The 25,291-nt window shown below is 44.6% G+C and overlaps 1 protein-coding gene and 1 non-coding gene across 4 annotated transcripts in view; both read left to right on the top strand.

The window, feature by feature from the left end:
• The window catches only part of LOC111962207 (nuclear transcription factor Y subunit beta), a 44,295-nt gene extending 40,584 nt beyond the window's left edge, over window positions 1-3,711 (top strand). For all 3 annotated transcript variants that reach the window (XM_070442970.1, XM_023985113.2, XM_023985114.2), the window contains 2 exons: window positions 2,677-2,756; window positions 3,098-3,711. In XM_070442970.1, coding sequence (XP_070299071.1) covers window positions 2,677-2,756; window positions 3,098-3,130 — 113 coding nt within the window. In that variant the 3' untranslated portion in view covers window positions 3,131-3,711. The remainder of the gene's footprint in view (window positions 1-2,676; window positions 2,757-3,097) is intronic.
• LOC111962862 (small nucleolar RNA SNORD67) lies at window positions 2,813-2,926 on the top strand. Its single transcript, XR_002877155.1, has one exon. It is a non-coding gene; the product is annotated as a small nucleolar RNA SNORD67 (small nucleolar RNA).
• Window positions 3,712-25,291: the final 21,580 nt, after the last annotated feature.

The following is a 25,291-nucleotide window of genomic DNA, read 5'->3' as shown; positions in this document are numbered from 1 at the left end:
TAAACTCATGTCGCCACTTTAGTGGTTACAATACCCTACAGTACTCTCTCATATGATATTAAGTACCGTACTCTATACCATCTACTAGCATCTTTGTCCATGCTTGCCGTTCTGTACCACCACTCATTCATATATCTGTATGTACATATTCTTTATCCCTTTACACTTGTGTGTGTGTATAAGGTAGTAGTTGTGGAATTGTTAGGTTAGATTACTGTTGGTTATTACTGCATTGTCGGAACTAGAAGCACAAGCATTTCGCTACACTCGCATTAACATCTGCTAACCATGTGTATGTGACTAATAAAATTTGATTTGATTTGATTTGATTCTCTATTTTAGGAAACAAATGTGCACAAATTATTTAAAGGTGCAATATGCAGAAATCGCTCCGCCTTTTCCTGGTTGCATGTGGCATTGTGTTGTTGGTTCCACTTTTCTGGGCTCTGTTATTTACTTGACAAATAAGGAACACTCAATGTGCACTTATAAATCATAACAATTTTAATCAAAATACAGCTGTAGACAGAAGTCAAAAATCAAACATCAGACGTACAACTGATGTCTCCTGAGTTCTGCCCCCAACAAAAGAAAGACAGGATCTTATATACACCTTATGGTGTGATCTCCTATGTCAAACCCTGCATGTGCAGCAAAAAGAACAAATTCTTAACACAAGGTTTCTGAGAACCTGTCTCAGCGGTATGCAAATCTGCCCTTGTTTCAGCGAGACACAGAGACAGCTTCTGTTTTTCTCTATCACCCTCAGTCCCTTTTCTCGCAGACGCGGGGCTGCGGGATTTGGCAGAGAGCTAGACAGACAGGCCTCAATATTCAGCTATACAGTGAGCATAAGTACAATGGCATGTAAGCAAATTAATAACAACATAATCAATGGTGGGGGTCTTTAGAAGACCCCCAGAATCAACTTTAACCCTACGGTGTTGTGTGACAAAACTGCAMATTTTTAGAAAGGCTTTTTATTGTCCCCAGCACAAGGTGCACCTGCGTAATGATCAAGCTGTTTAATCAGCTTCATGATATGCCACACCTGTCAGGTGGATGGGTTATCTTGGCAAAGAAGAAAATATCACTTAACAGGGAAGTAATCAAATTTGTGCACCAAATTTGAGAGAAGTAAGCTTTTTGTGCATATAGACAATTTCTGGGATCTTTTATTTTTCAGCTCCTGAAACATGGGACCAACACGTTGCATTTATATTTTTGTTCGGTAGACTTTATGGTGTAGTTGCTCTAACTGTCATGATGGCCTTATTTACTGCTGTTCTTCCCCCTGGGCCCCAAGCCTATTCCTCCCCTAAGTTATGGTCCTTTCATCCTGGTCTCCCTGGGGAAATGGATTCTTAGGACCCTAAGGAGCTAGAAACAAAATATGTTTAAAATGTATTCTGTCCTTTATTCATTTTGAACAATGGGTAACAATGAGTGACACAGACCATTGCTTCAGGGAAAATGTGAATCTGAATAATGTTAACCCTTTACACTCGTTCCTGTATGCGGGTTGAAGATGGCAGATTTGGGGACTGATAATGGCCTAAATTGGAACACAGTGGCTGTACAGTAACATGCTATAAATKACGTCAGAGTTCAAGCACTGCGCTGTATGGGTTTTGACTGACAGCCGTTCTGAACTTGAGCACTGCACGTAACAAGAAGTTGCCCCCTCCCGCTAATTGGGCAACTTTTGCAAATCTTTTGTTGTTTTCTGAGTGACGGAAATGCTGTAAATGAAGAGGGCTCGATGTATGTTGAAAGATAAGACGTTGAGGATTCTAATATATACCGCTTTGATGTCAGAACCAAGCCAAACACCCGTGAGTCCAAATTTGCCCATCACATTTCCATATCATAAATCTCATGTCATATACAGTGTCAACGTTTATGATCACTATGTTTGACGTACAGTTACAAGATGACCAGGCGTCATACCCTGAGTTGTTCTGAACAGAATGAGCCTATGTTTGTCTATTGTGAAGAAAATTCGCTGCAGAACACACACCTCCTATGCACTCATGACTCCTTGCTATGCGCACTAAAATTACGATCTGTTTCTCTGAATACCCTTGTGAAAGCCTAATACTGTAAGGTCGTATTTTATAACTTAGCTAGCCATGTTGACAATATAACAAGCTTTCAAATTATGCCCACCTGACCTAGATTGTGATTTATAATCGGACGTTTTTGGATTGTGTAAACAACAGTAATTGTGTGATGGCGGGGATTTAGGGTTATGTTCCAAACAAATAAACTACAAGTGAGTCTTACAAGTGCATTGAAATGACTTAGGAACGAACTGTGCATATGTTGGAGAGGTGTGTGGCCACTTGGAGACACCAGTTAGTCCTCTCACTCAAACCCTTGACATTTTTTTGTCAAATGTTACACCTACCCCACATTTTCCAGGAATATTCTCATGTTACTGAATTTATCCAGAGTATTTTCTGATTTTGTTATCAACAAATGCGGCAAAGTACAGTAAATGTAAAATGCATATCAAATCAACAGTAATGTTTTGGATTCAGTTGTGTCAGGTTAACTGTTGTCCTCATCTTTGGTCTAATAATTTCCCCCTAATCTCCAAACTGTTCCCTTTCAGTTGCGRCCATACTTTTGCATATGCTATTCATATTTCAATTGATCTGTTTCCTCTTGCAGCGAACCAGTTGCCTGCTGGAATAATAACTGCTGATGGACAACAACAGAATGTCATGGTTTACACCACCTCGTACCAACAGGTAAGGTTTCTCCTGAGTCTCCATGCTCGCTGCTAGTACTCATTAAAGACCAAACACGTGAGAGTGATGAGTTGCACCATCAGTCGGGGCGCTGGTTGCAGTGGCACAGGCGTCCCGTCCCGCACCTCTCTGGGGACACACCCATGTGCACAGGGGCCATCTGACTCACCACCACAACGAAAGTACACACCCACACACAATTTGTGCACCCGGAAAATGTTAAATCATGATTAATGATTATGTAATAGAAGAAACATCTGGGTAACCCATGGCTTGCAGCTAACCAGAAAGAAGTGAGAAACAAAGATCTCTACATGTAAGTTCTGCTCTCGTTCCTCCAGATTCCTGGAGTGCAGCAGATCCAGTTCTCTTGATGAGGTTCCAGAATTCCTCATTCTGAATCAGAACAYGTCGTTTGGAATGGGGAGGAGATTACTGCAATACTGAACACTCAGGTCAAAAGATGGTGGTGGGAAGATGGGGAACACCCATGGGCGAGTGAGAGGGGAGCGTATGCAGAACTTGCAGATTTGGGTTTGAATCTGAATCAGATTGTTTTGGTCATGATAAAGAACCAGACTGGAGCTGATCTGGAGCCATTTTTTTGGGCTGTTTTTCTTTAGTTTGTTTATTGGAGATTGTTTTCAGAGTACTTTATTTATTTTTGTTTTCCTCCATGTTGTGTATCATTTTTTTAGTTATCTGAGTTTGAGGGCGGGAATTAATTGGGGGTGGGGGGCGTGAACATGAGAAGCAAAGTTGAAATGTGTGTCTGGGGAATTGGTGACCTCTTTGAAGCAATATAAACAGTTGTTGAACGTTGACTTCTGCACTCTGAACTCCATTGTGAACAATTGTGAGTGGAATTACGTTATTTAAGATTAGATTCTTGTAACTCTTTTATAATTTCTGTAAAGTTATTTTGTCAGTCCTTTTAATAAAAATGTTAGCGTGATGCCAGTCTCCATTTATATTTTTCCCTGTTCACCCACGATTGCGTGGCCAAGCACGTCTCCAACACCATCATTTAGTTGGCTGACAACACAACAGTGGTAGGCCTGATCACCGACAACAAAAGCCTATAGGGAGGAGGTCAGAGACCTGGCAGTGTTGTGCCAGGACAACAACTTCTCCCTTAATGTGAGCAAGACAAAGGAGCTGATTGTGGACTATAGGAAAAGGAGGGCCGAACAGGCCCCCATTAACATCGACGGGGCTGAAGTAGGGCGGGTCGAGAGTTTCAAGTTCCTTGGTGTCCACATCACCAACAAACTATCATGGTCCAAACACACCAAGACAGTTGTGAAGAGGGCACGACAAAACCTTTTCCCCCCCAGGAGACGGAAATTATTTGGCATGGGTCCCCAGATCCTCCAAAGGTTCCACAGCTGCACCATCGAGAACAACCTGACCTGTTGCATCACCGCCTGGTATGGAAACTGCTCGGCATCTGATTGTAAGGCGCTACCGAGGGTAGTGCATAGTGCCCAGTACATCACTGGGGCCAAGTTTCCTGAAATTCAGGACAATACAGTGGGGAGAACAAGTTATTTGATCCATGCGATTTTGCAGGTTTTCCTACTTACAAAGCATGTAGAGGTCTGTAATTTTTATCATAGGGTACACTTCAACTGTGAGAGATGAATCTAAAACAAAAATCCAGAAAATCACATTGTATGATTTTTAAGTAATTCATTTGCATTTTATTGCATGACATAAGTATTGATACATCAGAAAAAGCAGAACTTAATATTTGGTACAGAAACCTTTGTTTGCAATACAGAGATCATACGTTTCCTGTAGTTCTTGAACCAGGTTTGCACACACTGCAGCAGGGATTTTGGCCCACTCCTCCATACAAGACCTCCAGATCCTTCAGGTTTCGGGGCTGTCGCTGGGCAATACGGATTTTCAGTTCCCTCCAAAGATTTTCTATTGGGTTTCAGGTCTGGAGACTGGCTAGGCCACTCCAGGACCTTGAGATGCTTCTTACTCCTTAGTTGCCCTGGCTGTGTGTTTCGGGTCGTTGTCATGCTGGAAGACCCAGCCACGACCATCTTAAATGCTCTTACTGAGGGAAGGAGGTTGTTGGCCAAGATCTCGCGATACATGGCCCATCCCCTCCCCTCAAAAGTGCAGTCCTTCCTGTCCCCTTTGCAGAAAAAGCATCCCCAAAGAAAGTCCCACCTCCCATGCTTCACGGTTGGGATGGTGTTTCTTGGGGTTGTACTCATCTTCTTCTTCTTCCTCCAAACACAGAGTGGAGTTTAAGACCAAAAGCTATATTTTTGTCTGATGAGACCCAACATGACCCTTCTTCCCCATTCCCTTTGGATCATCCAGATGGTCATTGGCAAAACTTCAGACGGGCCTGGACCACCATGGCTGGCTTGAGCAGGGGGACCTTGCGTGGCGCTGCAGGATTAATCCATGACGGCGTAGTGTGTTACTAATGGTTTACTTTGAGACTGTGGTCCCAGCTCTCTTCAGGTCATTGACCAGGTCTGTCGTGTAGTTCTGGGCTATCCCTCACCTTCCTCATGATCATTGATGCCCCACGAGGTGAGATCTTGCATGGAGCCCCAGCCCCAGAGGGGTGATTGACCGTCATCTTGAACATCTCATTTTCTTAATTGCGCCAACAGTTGTTGCCTTCTCACCAAGCTGCTTGCCTATTGTCCTGTAGCCCATCCCACCTTGTGCAGGTCTACAATTTTATCCCTGATGTCCTTACACAGCTCTCTGGTCTTGGCCATTGTGGGAGAGGTTGGAGTTCTGTTTGATTGAGTTCAACAGGTGCAGTTTAATACAGGTAATGAGTGGAAAACAGGAGGGCTTCTTAAGAAAAACTAACAGGTCTGTGAGAGCCGGAATTCTCACTGTGTTGTAGGTGATCAAATACTTATGTCATGCATAAATGCAATAATTACTTAAAAAATCATACAATGTGATTTTCTGGATTTTTGTTTTAGATTCTGTCTCTCACAGTTGAAGTTGTAGCTATGATAAAAATTGCAGACCTCTACATGCTTTGTAAGTAGGAAAAACCTGCAAAATCGGCAAGTGTATCAAATACTTGTTTTCCCCACTGTATATACTAGGCGGTGTCAGAGGAAAGGCCCAAAAATTGGTGGAAGACTCCAGTCACCCAAGTCATAGACTGTTCTCTCTGCTACTGCTACCCCCAAGCCATAAGACTGCTGAACAATTAATCAAATGGCCACCCGGACTATTTACATTGACACCCCCCACCCCCTTTGTTTTTACACTGCTGCTACTCGCTGTTATTAATCGATGCATAGTCACTTTACAAATTACCTCGACTAACCCTGTACCCCCGCACATTGACTCGGTACCGGTACCCCCGTGTATATAGCCTTGTTATTGTATTGTAATTTTCTTGTTACTTTTTGAAAATTTAAGATTTTTTTTAACTTTATTTAGTAAATATTTTCTTAACTCTACTTCTTGAACTGCATTGTTGGTTAAGGGCTTGTAAGTAAACATTTCACAGTAAGGTCTGCACCTATTGTATTCGGCACACGTGAMAARTAACATTTGATTTGATTGAATATGTTCGTAAACACTCCAGCCAGCTGGTCTGCACATGCTCTGAGGACGTGGCTCGGGATGTCGTCTGGGCCGACAGTCTTGAAAGGGTTAACACGCTTAAATGTCTTACTCACGTCGGCCATGGAGAAGGAGAGCACACAGTCCTTGGTAGCGGGCCGCGTCGGTGGCACTGTGTTACCCTCAAAGGGGGCGAAGAAGGTGTTTAGCTTGTCCGGAAGCAAGACATCGGTGTCCCGACGTGGCTGTTTATTCTTTGTAGTCCGTGATTGTCTGTAGACCCTGCCACATATGTCTTGTGTCTGAGCCGTTGAATTGCGACTCCACGTTGTCTCTGTACAGACTTACGGAGGGAATAACTACCCTGTTTGTATTCAGACATATTCCCAATCACCTTGCCATGGTTAAATGCGGTGGTTCACACTTTCCGTTTTGTGCGAATGCTGCCATCTATCGATGGATTCTGGTTTGGGTAGGTTTTAATAGTAACAGTGGGTRCAATCTCCTATACACTTCCTGATGATCTCAATCACCGTATGTGTGTGTTCGTCTATGTTCTCAGAAGCTATCTGGAACATATCCCAGTCCACGTGATCAAAACAATCTTAAAGATATACTTCTCCTTAATTCAACCGCTGTGTCAGATTTCAAAAAAGCTTTACGGAAAAGCACACCATGCAATAATCTGAGTACAGCGCTCAGGCACCAAAACAAGCCATACAGATACCCGCCATGTTGTGGAGTCAACAGAAGTCAGAAATAGCATTATAAATATTCACTTACCTTTGATCTTCATCAGAATGCACTCCCAGGAATCCCAGTTCCATAATAAATGTTTGTTTTGTTCGATAAAGTCCATCATTTATGTCCAAATACCTCTTTTGTTTGCACGTTTAGTTCACAAATCCAAATTCAAGAGGCGCAGGCACTTAGTCCAGATGAAAAGTCAAAAAAGTTATATTACAGTTCGTAGAAACATGTCAAACGATGTATAGAATCAATCTTTAGGATGTTTTTAGCATAAATCTTCAATAATGTTTCAACCAGACAATTCCTTTGTCTTTAGAAATGGAAAGGAACAGAGCTCACTCCCACGGGCATGCGCCTCACTTAGCTCATGGCATTCTGCCAGACCCCTGACTCAAAACAGYTCTTATTCACTCCCCCTTCACAGTAGAAGCCTGAAACAAGGTTCTAAAGACTGTTGACATCTAGTGGAAGCAATCGGCCCAAATTGTACACTGTATATTGGATACGCAAAGACTTGACCTACAAACCTCAGATTTCCCACTTCCTGGTTGGATTTTTCCCCAGGTTTTTGCCTGCCATATGAGTTCTGTTATACTCACAGACATCATTCAAACAGTTTTAGAAACTTCAGAGTGTTTTCTATCCAAATCTACTAATAATATGCTAATCTTAGCTTCTGGGCCTGAGTAGCAGGCAGTTTACTCTGGGCACCTTATTCATCCAAGCTACTCAATACTGCCCCTCATCCATAAGAAGTTTTAAGAAGGAAAGAAATTCCACAAATTAACTTTTAACAAAGCACACCTGTTAATTGAAATGCAGTCCAGGTGAATACTTCATGAAGCTGGTTGAGAGAATGCCAAGTGTGCAAAGCTGTCATCAAGGCAAAGGGTGGCAACTTTGAAGAATATAAAATACATTTTTATATTATTAACACTTTTTTGGTTACTACATAATTCCATATGTGTTATTTCATAGTTTTGAAGTCTTCACTATTATTCTCCAATGTAGAAAATAGTAAAAATAAAGAAAAACCCTGGAATGAGTAGGTGTCCAAACTTTTGACTGGTACTGTATATGCTGGTCAATGGAGGGAGACAAGAGGGGCAGGCAGGAAGTTTACTTTCTGTCAAACATATTTTTGTTAAATCTCATGGATTCTATGGCGGGAGGCAAAGGGCAACAGTCTGGTTTCAGTCACTGATAAGGTAGGACAGCCTTTGAGTTGGGAGGAGTGAGGAATTTGGCACGAGGTCAGGTCAGATGAAATAAGAAGGAACAGTCCTATTACACACACAATGACTAAACCAGCGAGAGGAACCAATTAAGTTCCTGACTAGCAACAGAGATATATTGGCTGTTGCCGTGGAAATTCAGTACTGAGAGAGACTTGGTCATTTCTTCAAACAATCATCTGTATTTAATATCGATTAATTATTGCAATGATGAAACTGTCAGCCCAACAGCCTCGACTGTCGGACCGAGCAGTTGAATCATACAGAGAATACCGGTTCTTTATATACCAAACCTGAAACTGCTTCAACCATGGCTTGACTTTCACATCAATGCCTCCAAAATGTTGTTTAGAGTAAAATTACCCCAACATCGATCCTTTCATATGATGCATTACCCAATAAAGCAGCTAACCCAACCCAACTATGGTGTTTAAAGTAGCTCCCAGACCCAGAGCTGTCTATCTACAGTGAATCTAGTCTTTCTTTCTCTCATTAGCTCCACTTCCTCTGTTATGGTGTCTTCAAGCTCACCCATTATGCAGCTGGACCCCACTTCACGTGAGAACTATGCACCCACCGAGGAGAGGCGTGACGATCTTTACCGCTGCAGGTGTTGTAAGGAGTACTGTGTGTGGACCAGACCAATGCTGTCCCAACACCCCCGCTTGGTATCTTGATGTACACTCAATCTCCAGAATTCTGCCCGTGCCATCGGTTATCCCCTGCTCCTCATGTGCCGCTTCCAAATGGGAATATACACACTGCAACGCATGAGTCATTTCCTGACAACATAGACTCTCCCATTATGGACAGATCTCTAATTTGTGACGTGAATAACAGCCCTCGGGACTCCCATCGGTCTCCCATTTACCAGCTACCAAGCCATGTGGCATGAGGCCTCATAAAATGATATCCCAACAATGCTACTAAAGTAACCCCTGCTACTACTAAAATGGCCCATGCCTATAGCCTCAGAATAACTATTGCATGTAATCTGTCAAGTGTTCGTCGGCTGTTAGAAATTGGGAAAGAGATGAATGATGTTGGAATAATATCCAACCTAATAAAACTTTGAGTCACAGGTTTCTTGAAAGTTGACAATAGAGTCTGAAATGCCAACACTATCTCTGCTACTTTCACCATGATCTGGGTATGTGTAACGTTCAATTTAACTTCATAATAGTTCCTATATTGTGCACAGTTAGCGGTCCTCCCTCTCCTACGAGCTATCTCCTGTAACAATATACACTGCTCAAAAAAATAAAGGGAACACTTAAACAACACAATGTAACTCCAAGTCAATCACACTTCTATGAAATCAAACTGTCCACTTAGGAAGCAACACTGATTGACAATAAATTTCACATGCTGTTGTGCAAATGGAATAGACAAAAGGTGGAAATTATAGGCAATTAGCAAGACACCCCCAAAAAAGGAGTGATTCTGCAGGTGGTGACCACAGACAACTTCTCAGTTCCTATGCTTCCTGGCTGATGTTTTGGTCACTTTTGAATGCTGGCGGTGCTCTCACTCTAGTAGTAGCATGAGACGGAGTCCAAACCCACAACAAGTGGCTCAGTAGTGCAGTTCATCCAGGATGGAACATCAATGCGACTGTGGCAAAAAGGTTGCGTTTGCTGTCAGCGTAGTGTCCAGAGCATGGAGGCGCTACAGGAGACAGGCCAGTACATCAAGGAGACGTGGAGGAGGCCGTAGGAGGCAACAACCCAGCAGCAGGACCGCTACCTCCGCCTTTGTGCAAGAAGGTGCACTGCCAGAGCCCTGCAAAATGACCTCAGCAGGCACAAATGTGCATGTGTCAGCATATGGTCTCACAAGGGGTCTGAGGATCTATCTCGGACCTAATGGCAGTCAGGCTACCTCTGGCGAGCACATGGAAGGCTGTGCGGCACCACAAAGAAATGCCACCACACCATGACTGACCCACCGCCAAACCGGTCATGCTGGAGGATGTTGCAGCAGCAGAACGTTCTCCACGGCGTCTCCAGACTCTGTCACGTCTGTCACATGTGCTCATGTGCTCAGTGTTAACCTGCTTTCATTTGTGAAGAGCACAGGGCCCAGTGGCGAATTGCCAATATGGTGTTCTCTGGCAAATCCAAACGTCCTGCACGGTGCTGGCTGTAAGCACAACCCCACCTGTGGACGTCGGCCCTATACACCCTCATGGAGTCTGTTTCTGACCGTTTGAGCAGACACATGCACATTTGTGGCCTGCTGGAGGTCATTTTGCAGGGCTCTGGCAGTGCACCTTCTTGCACAAAAGGCGGAGGTAGCGGTCCTGCTGCTGGGTTGTTGCCCTCCTACGGCCCTCCTCCACGTCTCCTGATGTTACTGGCCTCCTGCTCCTGCGTTACGCGCCTCCATGCTCTGGACACTACGCTGACAGACACAGCAAACCTTTTTGCCACAGCTCGCATTGATGTGCCATCCTGGATGAACTGCACTACTGAGCCACTTGTGTGGGTGTAGACTCGTCTCATGCTCCACTAGAGTGAGAGCACCGCCAGCATTCAAAAGTGACCAAAACATCAGCCAGGAAGCATAGGAACTGAGAAGTTGTCTGTGTCACCACTGCAGAATCACTCCTTTTTTGGGGGTGTCTTGCTAATTGCCATAATTTCCACCTTTTGTCATTCCATTTGCACAACACATGTGAAATTTATTGTCAATCAGTGTTGCTTCTAAGTGGACAGTTTGATTTCACAGAAGTTGATTGACTTGGAGTTACATTGTGTTGTTTAAGTGTTCCCTTTATTTTTTGAGCAGTGTATATAGAGTGGTATCATTCCATCAACCCATAACACAATAGTCACTACTCCTAATGCACTTCTACAGTTATAAACATACTAAAACATTCTCAATCAATTAGTCAATATACATCAACCCTCCTCTGGAACAATGATCACTCTATGTTCCACGAAACCAAAACATATTGACTTGAAAAGGAGAGAGAAAAAGTACATGTTTAATCATTCACACCAACCTAAGACTGGGGAAAAACCATCCATCCGCTCCATTCTATGCCCTATGTGATGCTGATCTCCATGCCGTCTCTTTCAATTTCATCCTTGGGTGTTATCTCAAGACACAAACTAATGAAAATTGTATGCAATTAATTGTACGTATCATCCAGCAATCTAACAGTTGAAGTCGGAAGTTTACATACACTTAGGTTGGAGTCATTAAAACTCATTTTTCAACCACTCCACACATTTCTTGTTAAAAACTATAGTTTTGGCAAGTCGGTTAGGACATCTACTTTGTGCATCACACAAGTAATTTTTCAACAATTGTTTACAGACAGATTATTTCACTTATAATTCATTGTATCACAATTCCAGTGGGTCAGAAGTTTACATACACTAAGTTGACTGTGCCTTTAAACAGCTTGGAAAATCCATAAAATTGATGTCATGGCTTTGGATGCTTTGATAGGCTAATTGACATAATTTTAGTCAATTGGAGGTGTACCTGTGGATGTATTTCAAGGCTACATTCAAACTCAGTGCCTCTTTGCTTGACATCATGGTAAAATCAAAAAAAATCATCCAAGACCTCAGAAAAAAATGTGTATACTCCACAAGTCTGGTTCATCCTTGGGAGCAATTTCCAAACTCCTGAAGGTACCACGTTCATCTGTACAAACATAGTATGCAAGTATAAACACCATGGGCCCATTCCTCCTGACAGGCTGGTGTAACTGAGTCAGGTTTGTAGGCCTCCTTGCTCGTGCACGCTTTTTCCGTTTGGCTTACAAATTATCTATAGAATTGAGGTCAGGGCTTTGTGATGGCCACTCCAATACCTTGACTTTGTTGTCCTTAAGCCATTTTGCCACAACTTGGAAGTATGCTTGGGGTCATTGTCCATTTGGAAGACCCATTTGCGACCAAGCTTTAACTTCCTGACTGATGTCTTGAGATGTTGTTTCATTATATCCACATAATTGTCCTCCCTCATGATGCGCGATTTTGTGAAGTGCACCATACCTTCCTGCAGCAAAGCACCCCCACAACATGATGCTGCCACCCCCGTGCTTCACGGTTGGGATGGTGTTCCTCTGCTTGCAAGCCTCCCCTTTTTTCCCTCCAAACATAACAATGGTCATTATGGCCAAACAGTTCTATTTCTGTTTCATCAGACCAGAGGACATTTCTCCAAAAAGTAGATCTTCGTCCCATTGTGCAGTTGCAAACCGTATTCTGGCATTTTTTGCTGAGCGGCCTTTCAGGCTATGTCGATATATGACTTGTTTTACTGTGGTTTCCTCCAGCATCTTCACAAGATCCTTTGCTGTTCTTCTGGGATTGATTTGCACTTTTCGCTCCAAAGTACGTTCATCTCCAGGAGACAGAATGTGTCGCCTTCCTGAGCGGTATGACGGCTGTGTGGTCCCATAGTGTTTATACTTGCGTACTATTGTTTGTACAGATGAACGTGGTACCTTCAGGCGTTTGGAAATTGCTCCCAAGGATGAACCAGACTTGTGGAGGTATACACATTTTTTTCTGAGGTCTTGGCTGATTTCTTTTGATTTTCCCATGATGTCAAGCAGAGTCACTGAGTTTGAAGATAAGCCTTGAAATACATCCACAGGTACCCCTCCAATTGACTCAAATGATGGCAATTAGCCTATCATAAGCTTCATTTTTAACATTTTCCAAGCTGTTTAAAGGCACAGTCAACTTAGTGTATGTAAACTTCTGACCCACTGGAATTGTGTTACAATGAATTATAAGTTAAATAATCTGTAAACAATTGTTGGAAAAATTACTTGTGTGATGTACAAAGTAGGTGTCCTAACCGACTTGCCAAAACCATAGTTTGTTAACAAGAAATTTGTGGAGTGGTTGAAAATTAGTTTTAATGACTCCAACCTAAGTCTATGTAAACTTCCGACTTCAACTGTATGTTCCTTGGACAGGTACATTGGTTAATCATGTATAGGCACCATTAGACATAGGTGCATGTCTAATGGCCTATGGTGCCTATAAATTATTAACCAATGTGCCTGTCCAATGGCCTTCACAAGACCAATGATGACCCAGAACTGTTAAGCCTGTATTGACTCATGGTTAACCCTGTATCGATTCTGCTTACTACTTCTAAGAAAACAGTATAGGTACTGGAAAATTCTCAAGGTACTGGAAAATCCCCAATACTAGCTGAATATTTTCTTCACTCTGTCTGGAAACAAGATCTAATAGTGGCTGAGACCATACTACTTAAGAATATTTTTATCGGTTCCCACAAATACCAGAGGGGAAATCTCATTACCACCACATAAAAGTAGCTATTTTAGTTGAAAAGGAAATTACAGAAATTGTGCCTAAGGTATTTTATATTACATTATTATTTTTTAAATAATATTTCTTTACTATTTTGAAGTTGTCTTAATTATATGTATTCATCATTGTCATGTCTAAATACCCATATATGCCTGGATGATACTCAGAAACATGTATTTACAACATCAATCTCAATATTTTAAWTTTTTTTAGGAATTCTTAATAACAAGCATACAAGGTTCAGATCAGACATGGGAAATATCATCAATATCAATTGTAATTTAATATACCTTTTCCTGTACCGTGATGGTAATGACTTAGCTCTGTGGTAATGACAGTGGTGGAAATGACATTTCATACGAAACAACTGATGAAAAGTACCATTAAACATTTTAATGTCACAGTTGTAATTTTATTGAAGATATAGAACACACCATTCAAAACCCCCCCCAAAAATTGATGCCTCAATAACTTAAGCATCTTTTGGAACAATTCCGGGATTCAATGCATTAGGCWGAAATGCATGTACAGTGTTGGAAACTGGTTGACATTAAACAAATTATTGTTCACTGGCTGCAGTCTATAGATTCAGACTCATGAGGCAGGTGTGTGCTCACTCAAGATTAGATTTGCCCTTAATGCACTCTACTGCTTAACGAGAGAGAGAATTTCCTCCCAGACTGCGCCATCAAGCATCATATGCTGTTTTGTCGCTGGATGTGGCTCAGGGAGAAGCCCAAGCACATTCTCTGGTTGGTACCATACAATGTCCTCTCTCATTGGCCAAAATAATCGGTTGGCTCCCACACAACTTATTGTCTTGAGTAAAGTGCAGCGCTCTGCATCAACATCTTGTATAACACGAKGGTAAGGGTCTTCATCATATTTCACAACACCACTTTCAAACCAGTCCCTCATGTATGTCTGCAATGGGCTGTAATTGTGCTAGGAGATGGCTGTGGAAGTGGAAGGTTGTGCTTTGTCTGCCTCTGTTTGTTGAATTATCATGGTTTGTGCATGGGCCAAAACAATCACATAGATGTGGAGTCATTTGAGGGGCAGTTAGGTCATCATTCTGTAGCAGTAAGACTTCAGGTGAGTGTTGTGGTGTGTTCCTTTACAGGTATGACTCCATAACCATAATTTTCTGGATAGTTGATCTTCTGTTTCTTTGGTTGATTTTCTATAGCCTCCTTTTTTTCTCGCTGGGAAAGTTGTGAGATGGATTTGCTGTTTTAAAAACCTCCACTCTCCTGGGAAGGCTTTCCACTAGATGTTGGAACATTGCTATGGGGACTTGCCTCCATTCAGCCACAAGAGCATTAGTGAGGTCGGGAACTGATGTTGGGCGATTAGGCCTGGCTCGCAGTCGGCATTCCAATTCATCCCAAAGGTGTTTGATGGGGTTGACGTCAGGGCTCTGTGCAGGCCAGTCAAGTTATTCCACACCGATCTCGACAAACCATTTCTGTATGGACCTAACTTTGTGCACGGGGGCATTGTCATGCTGAAACAGGAAAGGGCCCTCCCTCAAATGTTGCAACAAGGTTGGAAGCCCAGAATCGTCTAAAATGTCACTGTATGCTGTAAGGTTAAGGTTTCCATTCACTGGAACGAAGGGGCCTAGCCTGAACTATGAAAACAGCTCCAGACCATTATTACTCCTCCATCAAACTTTACAGTTGGTGCTATGGATTCGGGCAGGTTGCGTTAGTGATAGAAAAATGACATACTTACCTGATTTGTTTGATATTCATAGTAAACGATTATATATTTAACTAAGAGTAAGACTGGCCTGCTAAAGCTGAGTTTTCATGGTGTCCACTCTAGCTTCCTGCAGCTAGTCTGGGCACTGAGGAAATGGGTTTTACTAGAGGGTGATGAAACTTTACAGACACATTCCATTCTATGATCAGTGGTGCACTGAGGGAAATGAGATGTATTCCATGGACAGGATGTGGGGTGGTTGTAACCGAGATAGAGAGAGCCTGAAGGAACAGAACAAAGGCCTCAGTATTCCTAATTAAAATGGAATCTGAAAGACAGCACCAGAGGCAGATGAGCAGAGGAGGAACCCAAAGTGGCGTATGGTGCCCCCAAATCTATATGGGAGGGGTGGAACCAAGCACTCTGGATATTAGTTATATAAAACTGTGCATTGTCTGTAAAGGAGAGGCGCTCAGCCTAACAATCAAGACTGTTGGGATGACAGTTTCATTATTGCAATAATTCATCGATATTAAATAAAGATGATTGTTTGAAGACCAAGTCTCTCTCAGTACTGAATTTCCASGACACGTTTTCATGGCATCGGCCAAACACAGATTAATCTGTCGAACTGCCAGATGGTGAAGCGTCATTCATCACTCCAGAGAACGTGTATCCACTGCTCCAGAATCCAATGGTGGCTAGCTTTACACTGCTCCAGCAGACATTTGGCATTGCGCATGGTGATCTTATGCTTGTGTGCGGCTGCTCGGCCATGGAAAGCCATTTCATGAAGCTCCCGGCGAACGGTTATTGTGCTGACGTTGTTTCTAGAGGCAGTTTGGAACTCGGTAGTGAGTGTTGCAACCGAGGACAGACGATTTTTACACCTTCAGCACTCAGTGGTCCCGTTCTGAGCTTGTCTGGCCTACCACTTGGCGGCTGAGCTGTTGTTGCGCCTAGACGTTTCCACTTCATAATAAAAGCACTTGCAGTTGCCCGGGGCAGCTCTAGCAGGGCCGAAATTTGACGAACTGACTTGTTGGAAAGGTGGCATCCTATGATGGTGCCAGTTGAAAGTCACTGAGCACTTCAGTACGGGCCATTCTACTGGCAGTGTTAGACTATGATGATCGCATGGCTGTGTGCTCGATTTTATACACCTTTCAGCAATGGGTGTTGCTGAAATAGCCGAATCCACTAATTTGAAGGGGTGTCCCCATACTTTTGCATAGTGTATGTCCTTGTCCTGTCCTTGGTTGATCTTATAGAAAAATAAAACATTCACCATTGAAGTCAGGAACCATAGTAACCAAAATCACTCAATCATCCTAACATAATCCATAATTTAATGGTTTTATTGAGCAAATAAGTTTTCAATTTCAACTTAACCATGATCATATGTAATGTTTGTCTTTTCAGGTCTTAAGKTAAGTTAAAATGTATGAACTAATACATTTTGTCCTTACCATCACAGTTCATTATGGTGGGAATGACGTGTGGTGGGAATAACATTTTTACAGTATTTGGTCATAAATAGAAGAGATTTCTATGTTAACTCCAGTTGAAGTGCTAGCATAGAATGTATCCTAAATACACTATTAAAAAATCATTATTTTTTTAAATCTAGCAATTTGATGACATTATAGCCTATTTGGTAATGACGTACAATAAAATGATTATCTTCTCAAGTCATTTACCTTTTATTTTTATTTCCTTTTATTTTTTACCATTTATTTTTATTTAGAAAATATTTAATGCACCTGTTTAAGAAAAGAGTCAAATAAATGGAAATTATATACATAGATGTTGTCACGTTCCTGACCTGTTTTCCTTTGTCATGTATTTGTTTTAGTTGGTCAGGGCGTGAGTTGGGTGGGTTGGTCTAGGTTTGATTTTCTATGTTGGGATTTTGTGTTCGGCTTGGTATGATTCTCAATCAGAGACAGCTGTGAATCGTTGTCCCTGATTGAGAATCATACTAAGGCAGCCAGGGTTTCACTTGTGTTTTGTGGGTGTTTGTTCCTGTGTCAGTGTTTGGGCCACACAGGACTGTTTCAGGTTAGTCACGTTTGTTGGTTGTTGTATTTTGTAGTGTTTGTTGTTTTCCCATTAAAATATGAATACTTACCAATCCGCATCTTGGTCCGATCCATGCTCCTCCTCGTCTGAGGAGGGAGAACGACTACGACAGCCGTTACAAGAAACACCCACCATAACAGGACCAAGCGGATTGGAGAAGGAAGGCAAGAACAACAGCAATGGGGAAAAGGGAATGGACTTGGGAGGAAATCCTAGACGGTAAAGGACCCAACACTCACGGATAAACCCCGATAGAAGTTCGCAAACCCCAGGAATCTCTGGAGCTGCAATCTCGTACCGGGCTGGGCCCAATCCCGAACCGCCCGAACCTCTCTTGGTCCATCTTGATCTCTCCCCTGGAGATGAATGTACCCGAGGAAGGACGTAGTGTGGGCGTGAAAATCACACTTCTCAGCCTTCACGAACAGGCGGTTCTCCAATAACCGCTGCAGGACCTGCTTGACATCTGGACGTGGCTAGAAGGCTCCCTCGAGAAGATGAGGATATCATCCAGGTAAACGAACACAAAAATACCAATCATATCTCTCAGCACGTCATTCACCATACTTTGAACACAGCAGGAGCGTTGGTCAGTCAAACGGCATCACCTGGTACTCGAAATGTCCCATAGGTGTATTGAACCCAGTCAACCACTCGTCCCCCTCTCTGATCCGAACCAAATGATAAGCATTGCGTAGGTCAAGCTTCGTAAACACCGTAGCACCCTGTAAAGAGTCGAAAGCAGAGCTCATCAAGGGCAGAGGATACTTGTTTTTGACCGTAATATCATTCAACCCCCGATAATCAATACACGGTCGAAGAGAGCCATCCTTCTTGCTCACAAAAAAGAATCCTGCTCCCAGGGGTGATGACGAGGGGCGAATGAGACCTGCAGCTAGAGACTCCTGATGTAGGTCTCCAAGGCTTCACGCTCAGGTCGAGAGATACTGTATAACCGTCCCTTGGGAAAGGCAGCTCCAGGAACAGATTAATCGCACAGTCATAAGGTCGGTGGAGAGAAGTGACAGAGCCTTCTGTTACTGAATACTTCACCCAAACAGTGATATGTTTCTGGAACCAGGGACAATCTCAGGGGGAGCAGACTCACTGACCTGACTGGGAACAGCATGAGAACAGGCAGTCCTAAGGCAGTTAGCATGACACTCAATGCTCCAACTAGTTACCTTACCCGTCACCCAATCAAACGAGGGATTGTGTTCTCTCAGCCAGGGGTAACCAAGAACCAGAGAACATGGGGCGAGGGCAGAATGAAGAAGAGATAACCTCTGAATGATCCCCGACAACAACATCTTAACCGGTTCAGTCCTCATAGTGATCCGTGCCAGACTACTGCCGTTCAGAGTGGTTGCTTCAATGGCTTCCGGCAATTGCTCCTTGGAAAGCCCCAGCTGTTCCACCAAGTCGGCATCAATAAAGCTGCCATCGGCACCTGAATCGATAAAAGCGTTCATCGCTAACTCTGATTCTTATTCATGAGGTCGCAGGAAAACGGGGTCTGACAGGGTTCTTGGGAGGTCGAAACTGGCTCGCTAAAAGTCCTCCCAAAACTAACGAGCCGGGCAGTTTAACGGGCGCTGAGGACAAGCGGAGATGTAATGTCCCGAGCTACCACAGTAGAGGCAGCTGTTGGTCTCACGTCTACGTTGGCGCTCCTCCTTAGTTAACCCGTGTCGCCCCACTTGCATGGGTTCAGGATCTGGCGGCAAGACACCTCCACTAATCCCGTGTGGGGAATAATGATCAACACGTTCTGGTCCACTTCCTGACCCGAATGGTAACCGAGTTGCTGATTGATTGGACGGGCCCCACTGCTTCTCCCTCCTTCCTCTCGAACTCTGTTATCCACCCGAATAGATAATGTGACCAAACTGTCTAGGTCACTAGGCTCTGGATAGGAGATCAGCTCGTCCTGAGTTGCTCCGACAACCCCTGGTAAAAACCGCTTGTAGTGACTCCTCATTCCAACCACTCTCCACAGCCAATGTCCTGAATTCGATCACAAAGTCTGCCACACTGCGAGCTCCTTGGCGAAGAGAGAACAAACGTTTAGCTGCGTCCTTACCTCGGACTGGATGGTCAAAAAGCTTTCTCATCTCTGCCGTGAACTCCTGGTATGACGCCATGCAGGTGTCCTGTCGTTCCCAAACGGCTGAAGCCCATTCCAGAGCTCTACCACGCAGCAGTTCAATAACAAAAGCTATCCTAGCCTTCTCTGTGGCGTAAGAGTATGGCTGCAGATCAAAAACTAAACCACACTGCATAAGAAATGAACGGCATCTTCCCAAATCCCCTTCGTACTTATCAGGCGTCGGAACCTTGGCTCACGGAAGAAACCGCTCCAGAAGCGGCAGGTGAGAGGGGTGAAACAGGTGGTGGATGACCCGCCGGCAAACTGAGCTGATCCTGGATACTCGGCAAGCTAGCAGAGAAGTTCCGGACTGAAAACGCTATCTCCTGTAGCGCCGTGTTGTCCCAATATCTTCTCCTGCTGGGTAATGGCATGGCAAACGGAGTCCAGGTCCGCTGGGTTCATCCTTGGCCGGATCGTTCTGGCACGGTTTTCTAAAATAGAACCAGAAGCAGACCAGGACAAGGAGAGTAGGACGAAGGTGAGTATTTATTTACAAGTTTAAACGTAGAGGTAGAAAGATCCAGGTGGCGGAGCGGGCAGCGGAGGTGAGTTGATGGGAGTGAATAGGCAGATCCAAGGGAGTAACAGAACCACCGACGACCAGGCAGGGATGGGGTGAGTGTTCCGGTGAATGACTGTAGACAGAACAAACGGAGGGTAAGGTCAAGGCAAGCAAGACGTACAAAACAACAAAACAAACTCTATCAAACTGGAGGCTGATACGCTGGCACAACATACAGTTCATGGCTAACGATCCGGCAGGGAATGGATGTCAGGTCAGAGCTTATGAAGTGGAGGGGTGATGATCAGGACCAGGTGTGCAGATAGCTGATGGGATACAGGTGCGGGTAATCAGAGATCTCCCAACTAGCTACGTCGCCCGGCAACCAGACAGGGTGCGTTCCAGGACACCGGAAAAACACTCCAGGACAGAACACAGGCAAAAACAGACTCAGGAAGCGGGATTCGTGACAGTGTTACTAATGGTTTTCTATGAGACTCTGGTCCCAGCTCTCTTCAGGTCATTGACCAGGTCCAGTTCAAACAGGTGTAATTAATACAGGTAATGAGTGGAGAACAGGAGGGCTCTTAAAGAAAAACTAACAGCCGGAATTCTTACTGGTTGGTAGGTGATGAAATACTTATGTCATGCAATAAAATGCAAATTAATTACTTAAAAATCATACAATGTCATTTTCTGGAATTTTGGATCATCCAGATGGTCATTGGCAAACTTCAGACGGGCCTGGACATGCGCTGGCTTGAGCAGGGGACCTTGCGTGCGCTGCAGGATTTTAATCCATGATGGCGTAGTGTGTTACTAATGGTTTTCTTTGAGACTGTGGTCCCAGCTCTCTTCAGGTCATTGACCAGGTCCTGCCGTGTAGTTCTGGGCTGATCCCTCACCTTCCTCATGATCATTGATGCCCCACGAGGTGAGAATCTGCAATGGAGCCCCAGACCGAGGGTGGTTGACCGTCATCTTGAACTTATTCAATTTTCTAATAATTGTCCTGTAGGCCATCCCAGCCTTGTGCAGGTCTACAATTTTATCCCTGATGTCCTTACACAGCTCTCTGGTCTTGGCCATTGTGGAGAGGTTGGAGTCTGTTTGATTGAGTGTGTGGACAGGTGTCTTTTATACAGGTAACGAGTTCAAACAGGTGTAGTTAATACAGGTAATGAGAGGAGAACAGGAGGGCTACTTAAAGAAAAACTAAAAGGTCTGTGAGAGCCGGAATTCTTACTGGTTGGTAGGTGATCAAATACTTATGTCATGCAATAAAATGCAAATTAATTACTTAAAAATCATACAATGTGATTTTCTGGATTTTTTTTGATTCCGTCTTTCACAGTTGAAGTGTACCTATGATAAAAATTACAGACCTCTACATGCTTTGTAAGTAGGAAAACCTGCAAAATCGGCAGTGTATCAAATACTTGTTCTCCTCACTGTACTGTAACTACTGTCGTCGGATGAAGAAGGAGACCAAGGTGCAGGGTGGTAGGCGTTCATGATTTTTAATAAACTGAACACCGCAACAAAATAACAAAGTAGAAAAAACGAAAGCGCACAGTTCTGTCAGGCAACAAAACAGCTAAACAGAAAATAACTCCCCACAAAACCCAAATGGAAAATGACAACCTATATATGATCCCCAATCAGAGACAACGATAGACAGCTGCCTCTGATTGGGAACCATACTCAGCCAAAAACACAAAGAAATAGAAAACTTAGATTATCCCACCTGAGTCACACCCTGACCTAACCAAATATAGACAATAAATAAGGATCTCTAAGGTCAGGGCGTGACAGTACCCCCCCAAAGGTGCGGACTCCGGCCGCAAACCTGAACCTATAGGGGAGGGTCCGGGTGGGCATCTACTCTTGGTGGGGGCTCCGGTGCGGGACGCAGACCACGCCCCGCTTTAGGCTCCCCCACTTTGGTGGCGCCTCCGGTGCAGGGATCGTCGCCGGGACCTCCGGACCGTAGATCATCGCCGGAGGCTCTGGACTGCAGACCGCCGCTGGAGGCTCAGGACTGCAGATCGCCGCTGGAGGCTCGGGACTGCAGATCGTCGCCGAAGGCTCTGGACTGGGAACCCCCGCCCCCGCTGGAGGCTCTGGACTGCAGCTCGTCGCTGAAGACTCCGGACTGCGGATCGTCGCTGGAGGCTCCGGACTGGGGACCGTCGCTGGAGGCTCCGGACTGGGGACCGTTGCTGGAGGCTCCGGACTGTGGACCTTCGCTGGAGGCTTCGTGCCATGGATTACCACTACAGGCTCCGGGCCATGGATCACCACTGGAGGCTTCGTGCCATGGATCATTACTGGAGGCTCCGGGCCATGGATCATCACTGGAGGCTTCATGCCATGGATTATCACTAGAGGCTTCGTGCCATGGATCATCACTGGAGGCTTAGGACCATGGATCATCACTGGAGGCTTCGTATGTGGAGCCGGAACAGGTCTCCCTGGACTGAGGAGACGTACTGGAAGCCTGGTGCGGGGAGCTGCCACAACACGTCCTGGCTGGATACCCACTCCAGCTCGGTGAGTGTGGAGAGCTGGCACGGGACGCGCTGGGCTATGAAGGCGCACTGGAGGCATAGTGTGTAGAGCCGGCGSAGGATATGCAGGGCCGTGGAGGCGCACTGGAGGTCTGGAGCGCAGAGCTGGCACAACGCGTCCTGGCTGAATCCCCCCTGTAGCACGGCAAGTGCGGGGCGCTGACACAGGACGCACTGGGCTGTGGAGGCGCACTGGAGATACCATGCGTAGAGCTGGTGCATGATATACTGGGCCGTGGAGGCGCACTGGAGGTCTGGAGCGTAGAGCTGGCACAACCCGTCCTGGCTGGATGCTCACTTTAGCCCGGTAAGTGCAGGGCGCTGGCACAGGACGCACTGGGCTGTGAAGGCGCACTGGCGACACAGTGAGTAGAGCCGGCGCAGGATATCCTGGACCGAGGAGGTGTACTGGAGACCAGGAGCGCTGAGCCGGCACAACCCGTCCTGGCTGGGTGCTCATTTTCGCATGGCAAGTGCGAGGAGCTGGCACAGAACGTACAGGGCTGTGGATGCGCACTGGAGACACATTGCGTATCTCCGCAAAACATGGTGCCTGACTGGTCCCACGCTCCTCACGGCGACTGTCTTGCTCCAGACACCAAACCATCCACTCTACCTCATCACTCCCCTCAACTATCTCACAATACTCCTAGCTCAGTCTATCCCAATACTCCTCTTCGCTCTCAAACTCGCCCCTCGGCTTCGCCGACCAACCCGTGTGCCCCCGCCCAGAAAATTTGGGGGGCTGCCTCTCAGGCTTCCGTCGTGGTCGTGAATTTCGGAGTCGCCGTTGGTCCTACTTCGCTGCCTCCGCCTGCTTCSATGGCAGGGTCTTGTCCCCTGCCATAACCTCCTCCCATGTCCATGATGTCCTCCACTCACTTTTCTCCCAGGCTCAGGATCCCTGCTCCTCCTGGCCACGCTGCATTTCCCCTTTGTGCTTGGTGGGATCTTCTGTTACGCTCGTTGATAGAAGGAGACCAAGGTGCAGCGTGGTAGGCGTACATTTTTCTTTATTAAAAATGACACCRAAAAACAACAAAATACAAAAACGAACATAAAGCTATTTGTAGTGCAGAAAGCAACTACACACAAACAAAATCAAGATCCCACAAACTAAGGTGAAAAACAGGCTGCCTAAGTATGATCCAGAGCCAGCCAGCGAACGTTAGCTAGTTAAACAACAATGAACAGTGCCAACAATGCCATAGTGATGGGAGTTAACCAACCATGTTCAATGTTAGCTAGCTAACATTAGGCTTTAACTAGAACAGCAAACGGCTCTGGGAAACGTATAATAACATCAGCTAGGGAGCCAGCCAGCTAACGTTAGCTAGCTAACAGTACACTAGCTTGAAATGAAACCACTTTCTGTCAAAATGAGAAAACGTGTACTATCTGAAAATGTAACATCAGCTAGCTAACGCTAGACCATCTTACCTGAATACATCATCGTGCATGGACGCGTTGTGTCGAATAAATATTGGTTCAATAATATCTCAGATACCGGAGCTTGTGAGTTCAGTACAGACTTAATTACAAAGTAACAAACCGAGATGGTCCATGGAGCAACTGCCGGTCCCAGACTCAGAGATATCTGTATATACAGCTTCAGTCTGGCATAACATACATAGTCACTCCTCTTTATGTAAATGATCCACACCGTTTAGTATTCAGACCTTTGCACAATGTAGCAACGCCCACTTCCGCTCAACTTCCTACCCGATACATAGCTTCATGTCCCGATCGCGTCCTGTCAGCCTGTTTGTAGCCATACTAGCCTCGAAGTCGCTCGTTTTATCATCATCTCAGTATATTAATATAATCATATTTCTATAGTGTTTTTTAATCATTCTTGTTGAAAATTCTGCTTATGCGTTTAGTTAGTGATTTTTGTAATTCGATTATTGTGTTCTGTATCTTCTTTTGTCTCTTAGCGCGTTAATAGCTAACTTAGCTAGCTAACTAGTAAGGTGGCTAGCAATTTTATACTGTGACAGAGGTAGTTCCAACTTTAGAGTTGGCCTGTCACAGTAGAGGCTTAGCGTGGTTTAAACTTGCTAGCCTATCGGTGGTGCCCAGACACAGCACTCAGGATTCAAATGTCCGGAATGGTGTTTGTGAAGATTGAGCTGATTTGTTGGTTTCTACACATTCCTCAGTTCCTGTTTTCTTGTTATTCAGCATTTTTCCTACACATAACTCAGTTCCTGTTTTCTTGTTATTCAGCATTTTTCCATCTTGTCTCAACCTTGTGGTTTGCACAGTCGATACCCTAGATTAACAACAGCTTTTCTGCAGTGACGCTATATTTTGTGATTATCATGTCCTTTTTCTATAAGGCATATATTTATGTTAAAAGAGAACAAAACCATCCTTCACAGCGCGTTAATAGCTAACTTAGCTAGCTAACTAGTAAGGTGGCTAGCAATATGCCAACGCCCCCCTACCTTACCAACCATGGCACTGTTTTACTCAAGGCGCTTGCAAGAGCTGCCAAAGATAACAGTGACCGATGTACATCGTCTGGCCAAGACAGGTAGCAAAGCACCGACCTCCAAGTTGGAAAAAGGATTCAAACTTTGTCTCCAGTTACCTTTTCAACTATGAAGGTAACTTAAGTATAGCCAAGTTGCCTATCAGACCAGACAAGGA

The sequence above is a fragment of the Salvelinus sp. IW2-2015 genome, linkage group LG4q.1:29 (assembly GCF_002910315.2).
Source record: "Salvelinus sp. IW2-2015 linkage group LG4q.1:29, ASM291031v2, whole genome shotgun sequence".
Taxonomy (NCBI): domain Eukaryota; kingdom Metazoa; phylum Chordata; class Actinopteri; order Salmoniformes; family Salmonidae; genus Salvelinus; species Salvelinus sp. IW2-2015.
The sequence above is the reverse complement of the archived record's forward strand: the minus strand, read 5'-3'. Positions and strand labels throughout refer to the sequence as shown.